This window comes from Artemia franciscana, chromosome 14 (genome assembly GCF_032884065.1).
Source record: "Artemia franciscana chromosome 14, ASM3288406v1, whole genome shotgun sequence".
NCBI lineage: Eukaryota > Metazoa > Arthropoda > Branchiopoda > Anostraca > Artemiidae > Artemia > Artemia franciscana.
In genome coordinates this window covers 16,498,935-16,505,722 of record NC_088876.1, presented here as the reverse complement: position 1 = coordinate 16,505,722, position 6,788 = coordinate 16,498,935, and the positions used below count along the sequence as shown (strand labels likewise).

The 6,788-nt window shown below is 35.6% G+C and overlaps 1 protein-coding gene across 1 annotated transcript in view; it reads right to left on the bottom strand.

The window, feature by feature from the left end:
* Positions 1 to 1,564: 1,564 nt before the first annotated feature.
* Positions 1,565 to 6,788, bottom strand: part of LOC136035391 (nitric oxide synthase, salivary gland-like) — an 80,224-nt gene continuing 75,000 nt past the window's right edge. The window contains exon 13 of the mRNA XM_065717169.1: positions 1,565 to 6,211. Coding sequence (XP_065573241.1) covers positions 6,013 to 6,211 — 199 coding nt within the window. The 3' untranslated portion in view covers positions 1,565 to 6,012. The remainder of the gene's footprint in view (positions 6,212 to 6,788) is intronic.

The following is a 6,788-nucleotide window of genomic DNA, read 5'->3' as shown; positions in this document are numbered from 1 at the left end:
GCATTTTGTTTCTTAATTAATCTTTTTTTCTTGATTTATTAATGTTGTTCGACTGGAACAGAAAATATTAAACAATCGCCGATGCGATATAGAAGAGGATGAAGAATAACATTGAGTATGAACCACGTGTAACTATGGCTTTTGTTAAGACCAATAGAGTAACGAATAGAAAAAGAGATGCAAATGCTAAGACAAATATAAAATATGCATAGCTGGATTATAGACTAAAAGAGTTGTAAAGCAAAAAAAAGCTATGTATATATTAGGTGACAGCACAAAAAAACTCCTTATAAAAGTAAACCTGAAGTTAAGTCTTCAGGCCATTTTTACATATAAATAGAATTTAGATAACAAATAAAGGAACAGTAATCAACCATAGAAAAGCTAAGAAATCGATGGTACTAGATTATTGACCAAAAACCTGAAGAGCCCAATGTGTCTTGACCGAGTGAGGACTAGCATAAAGAAAACAGTAATATAAGCTAACATGAACAAAATCTTTACCAATCTGTCAATATTGGTCTATCTTTACCAATACTGGTTTAAATGGTGTGATTGGTTAAAATGTAATGCCACAACTTGCAGATGACAACAACTACTTATCACGCTTTACAAGTCTTGCACTAGACTCGTCGCCGAGTATGGATACTCGATGTATGCTGGTGCTCCGAAAACGTTCTTGGTACCACTACAAAAGATCCAGAATAGGAATAATAGGGCAAGTTTGGTCGTTCCCCTCGACTCTCCAGTCTCTTACTGAGAGGTTTGATGTTGCATCGATGGCTCTTTTACACAAGGATGTAAATTCACATACTTCTTTAGAGCTTTCTCGTATTGTGGGCCAAATTTTCCAACAGACAAGAAGGGGCACAGCTTAGTCCAATTATCTTGAGGCTGGCAGATCAAGAACAGAGTATTTGAAGAACAGCTTCATTCGACGTTGCACTTAAGTCTGGATTGATCTTCCTGAGGAAGTTGTCCCTAAAAGTTTCTCAGTTGACTCTTTCAAAAGAAGTTTCAACTGTCATCTAAAATCTCGACAAAGACTAGCGGCAAATCAGATATTAATCACATCTGGCGCCACGAATTTATAAATTAAAAAATAAAACAAAATGATGCTGATATGAGTTTCATATCGATTTATTAGTTCTTGTTTGACTTTATAGCTTTATCGCCATCTACATTCTTCATTTTAAATTATACTTATGGCATGAGCGGGCATTCAACTTGGGATTGTTTTGTTGATTTTTCTTATATATTTATTTATACTTTTTTTTATTTTTTTGTTCCTTTAATAAAGATCGTCCCATCCTCTTTACCACGCTTCCTATTAATAGATTAATCGCTCCAACTCCCATAATCGTAGACGTTCAGCTATATTTTTCCTTACTATTTCCGTCACAGGGGAAAAAGTGGAATGCGAACTCATTAAGTTAAAATTTTCTATTACTTTTTCAGTAAAAACTTCTCTTAGTCTTACCTAAGCTCTCTCATTTAAACATAAATATATTTAAGTTTAATTAAATAATGAAGTTTAATTAATTTAAGTTTAAATTAAATAATGTACCTCAATAAAACAGTAATTTATTTTACCAATAAATACAGCATAAAACGAAAACAATCAATAAGAAAGACCAAGTAAAATGATAAAGCTCAGTAACATGTCAAAAAGCATAAACCGTCTTAATAGCTTAAAAAACAACGGAAAAAAAAATATTTTAGCACCGAGAAATAATAAATTCAAATTAAAACAATCTTAAAATCCAATTTGCTTATTAGTGCTTGTTTTAGCACTGACCTTCAGCCAAAATTTTAACCTTCATCAAATTAGGGCTGATACACACTATACCTCCCATTTCCCATGTTTAACCAAACACACATCTTGAATTCTGACAAGAAGGAAAATAATTACACAAATTAAAAATAAAACAAACCCCAAATTAAAACAAAAACAAAGCAGCTCCATAGCTCTGTCCATTTCACAGAGTGAGTCAAAAGGAAAAGGGCTGAATAGTATTGACTGAAAAGCCCCCGTCTGATGAAGAAGAAGAACAAACAGCTTTAAAAATTACGAAGTTTATGATAAATGAGCCCAATTTTTTGTGCGTTCTTTTTTATTACTTGCTGCAATTTGTAATTTTAAGAAAGCACCATTCGCAGAAAATAAGAGAGATAAAAACAATTTTTACCCTAGCTCTTACTCCAAAGTAATTTCTGAAAGTTATTTTGCCGACAAGGAATTAGAATTACCCTTCCTTCTCTTCCAAAAAGGTAGAATCGGTCCCTGACTTACAATGGTAAAACTACCATATTAAGTGCTACTTCGAGCTAGGTTTGGTTGAGATCCCTTTAGGTTATTGTTCAGCTGGTATGGATTTAGGGATCGTCTTTTCCTCCCTATAGAGAGTAGATCGGATATGAATTATCAAGGGGTAAAATTATAACGTTTAATCTTACTTTCCAACAATTTTGATTTCGGACCATCAGAGTTCCTGATGACAGTAATTTAGGCACCTTCTCTCCCACATAGATCGGGTCAACTATAAACTCCCCGAATGTACAACACCTACTCCCTACGAAGTTTATCTGAGATATGACAGCTTGTTTCAGAACATTTTCTGGCGACAATAATTTAGGGATCCCCTGCATCCACGGATGTCAGAATGGGTATGTACTTTCACCAAAAGGCTCAAATTTGACACTGCTCTTACTTCCGTAAAGGTTAGTTGACACAAGGGGTGGCCCGAATGAGGGAGGGAATAACCCTTCTATCTTCTGCTAAATTGTGTCTGTCATTTATTTTGGTCTCACCTAGTCCTGGGCGGTCATTTAGGTCAAAGACAGTCCAAGAAGTTTTTCCTCTTCCTGGAATGATTTACACGTTTTCAAAATTGTCGGTAAAAAGCCTTTGCCAACTTTAAATCTACCCAGATTCAATCGCAGATTCCACTTAAAGACAAGCCAATTGGTTTAAAAAAAAAACAGGATGTATGATTATGTTAGGTCTCACAAAAGGTCACATGCTTCCGAAGTGACTGGCTTAGCAGCTACTCGTCTCATTTTAAAACCTATTATTACTCGTATAAGATTTGTGCTTTTAAAACAGGGTTTACGACTCGGTTAGGTCTCACAAAAGGTCGCATGTGTCCGAAGGGACTGGCTTGGCAACTACTCGTCTTGTTCCAAAATCTCATTTCAGTCGTATAAGAATTGTGTCTGAATAAATTAGGTAGTCGGTATTTAGCCTGTCAAAATTATTCTTGGTTAGTTGCTAAAGTAAAGCCTTACTGAATAACACGAATAAACCAAAAGCTAGAGACAAGGTTACGTACATGGACGGTGGGTTGAAAATTCGACTACGAGTGGAAAAGAAGGTATGTTTTTTTAACACTATAAAAGCAATTTGAATTCAGGAGTCCCGCGGAATTCTTTCGAGACATGTGCGTCCAAGGAAGTGAATAAAGCTCGATAGCAAAAGAAGTTCGATCAAACAACTTTATTCAACTTCCAGCCAGATACCGGCCTTTATTTGAAGCTTGGTTAAATCATTCTTCATATAAGCCATACATAGCTATTTATCAAGACAGGTCTCTTAGAACGAGCTCATTTACAAGTTTTTAGCAAAACTCAGGGAGAAAATCTTTGAAAAAGTCAAGGATTCAGAATTGCATGTTGTGATGACGGGTATAATACATGATACTTCATATCTGACAAGCTTGCAGTTTTAACCCATATTACGAACTCAGAAGGGACACCTAGAGAGAGACTATTAGATGTTAGTGATGCTAATGACAAAACCGGGCAGGATATGGCAGAAAGTATAAATAGGAACGCTGTCAGGGAAAATAATTCCACTGTATAAAGTACGTTTTCAGTCTTTCGACTATGCAAGTGCAGTGTCTGATCAGTTTAATGGAGCTCAGCAGAAACTGTCGGAACGTCCAATCTCCGTGTGCATTACACTTCAGGCCCACAGAGATAACAGTGTTTTAGAGAATGATTTCAATTTATGTCCCTCGGTAGTGGAGCTATTTAATAAATTCGAAGAAATGTACGTATCCTTCTCTTTATCCACAAAGCATTTTGCCAACCCCTAAAAACGAAAGATCTCTCGAACATCTGAAGAGGATCCTTAACTTCGACTTTATTGCATGCCTTATATTCATGAAAAATATCATATACATGGCCAAGATTGCGACAGAAAAACTTGAAGATGAGGGGAAAAACATCTTTGACGCATCTGAGATGCATGAAGTTTCGAATAAACTTTTTGAAAGAATGTCTGGCGACGAAATGAGCAGTTTAATTGACAGTGAAGCGCAGTTTGTCAAAATGATGGAGGACGATCCGGAGGCTGATTCTATTTGACAACATTGTCAGAGATTTGGACCATTTAATTTTGTATAGCTAAGCTCACAGTCAAGCCAAGATCCCATACATCAGTTCTACAGACAACATCTCGGAATCTTGCTTGAAAGTTGGCTACAAACCTGTGAGAGATAACCTCAGAGCTTGCCTTGCCGATTCTCATCCATTTTGCTCCTTAAAAAAGGACCTCAGTTGCAGATAATAATCTAGCAACTGCGTTGTTCCCGAACTAAGAAACACCCCCAGGCGCTACTACTCTTCAACTAGAGCTTATAGCTTTGTTTCCCTTTTACCAAGACGCTAATTGCTTCAGAGAACTGCTAGTTGAACGACATCACTGGCAACATCAAGTCAAGCAAGCAAAGTGGCAGCGACTGCACCAGTTGCAGTTGCTGGTCCCCTAAAAACATTCAGAAAACCAAAGCTTGTAAAGAATTGGCTGAGAGCTACCATTCTTAGTTACCTATTGTCGCATGGTTATCCGGTTTTGTTTCTTCATTATTTCCAAAAATAAATACAAATGATAAAAGATCATTATTTATGAAATTACAGGTAATAATGTAATATGAACGTACAATATGATCTAGAAGTCTTTGAAATGAGGAACATCACCCCCCCCCCATGGCCTGAGTGTTTTGAAGCATCCTTGAATGAGACACAACAATTCTTTCATGTCGATGTCCTCATGAAAAGAGTTTATACTCAATCTCCTTCACACGGATTGCATTGTGTCCTGACAGAAAAAGGTAGAAGAATGTTCTAAAACCACAACTAAGATGCCGGTTTTACACTCTGGTCGAATTTGGCTGAGACCTGGCAACCGATTCTGGGAGATTTGTAAATAAAAAGATTCCTCCTTTCCTCCCCTACCTATGAACTAGATCATAGCTAAACTTTTCGAAGTCTTAATTTGAGACAGACCATTATTTGCTTCCAGAATTTTGGAAAATTCGATTATTCCATTAAATAAACTCATTAAAAAATCGAAATATCCAGATAGCCTCAAGATTTTCCTGGATATCTCTCTTTTTCATCCACCTGATAATTCCATATACTAGAAGAACTGGACCTTAAACAATCCCTCGTAAGTCTGCTGTCAAAGCTAGGGCAGTTTCATATTGCTCCCAGTTTAGTGCATATCATTTCATTTTGCTCCCTGTTTATACTAGCGGCTGTGGTGGTTTTTTTTTTCTTTCTTTCTTTCTTTCAAAATTTCCTAAAGGAATCCAACCTTACTCAATCCCTAACAAGTCTATTTTCAAAGCTAGGGTAGTTTCGTTTGTCTCCCTGTTTATAATATAGACTTAACCGTATGATTCTTTATTTATTTATTTTTCTTACCAGGAATTTTATATTCTTCAGAGGAATTTCACTGTTTTATGATCCTCAAACCAGAGAAAAGTTTGGAATTTCTATCTCTTACCCCGTTACCAAGGTACACAGGCTTATATTCACAACGTTATATATACATATATATATATATAGATATATATATATATATATATATATATATATATATATATATATATATATATATATATATATATATATATATATAATATATATATAAGAATAAAGGAGCTAAAACAATACAAATAGGGTAGTGGTACTCCAAAACGCAATTACCGTGAAATAAACCAGTGATTAATCTAAATATGGCAGTATGCACTTCAAAAAAATATCGTAGTTACTGTGCCATTGATGATGCGATACTCCAGCTTCAGAATGAATAATCAAACGACCAGTCTCGTCTAGGAACTTCAAGCCTAAACGGTCGTGTACAAACAAGTCGCTTTGGTGTAGATCAATAACATTTTCGGATTCATCAAAACATTCGAAGTGACTGAAACAGAAAATTTGTTTAACTAGATGAAAATGCTTATCTGATGAAAAGATGCGACGAAAAACTTTAGGGTTAGTAAAGGTAAAAAAATCTCCTTCCTCAGACAAACCTAGAACGAGGCTTCTAGCTATATTTTTATCAAAGCTAGATTTCAGCTTCTTTCTAACTTAACTTTGCAGTGCATGGCATTTGCTTATAAACTAGGCAAACATTCCCGAAATAATGCTTATACAAAGAAATAAACAATGCTCCTTAGAAATCTTAATAATCCTCTGCAGTTGTTATAATCTGCATTAGAAAGTAAATTATCTAAGACTGAGAGCAACAGTCTTCAACAGTCATGTAAAACCTCAAGACAAGTGGCAAATGTGATGTTTAATTATACCTGGCGCCACGAATCTAGGAATAATAATAATAGTAAAAAAGTTGACCATATCTTGTTTTTTGAAGAAAGTTTAGGATAAGCAAGTTTGGTCTTACGAGGACAGAAAAGGAGATAGCCTCGCAGGTAAACAAAAAGTGCCAGGATTGAGTGAGAATCATAAGTGACACACTGAAATTATCAAAAACCTGTAAA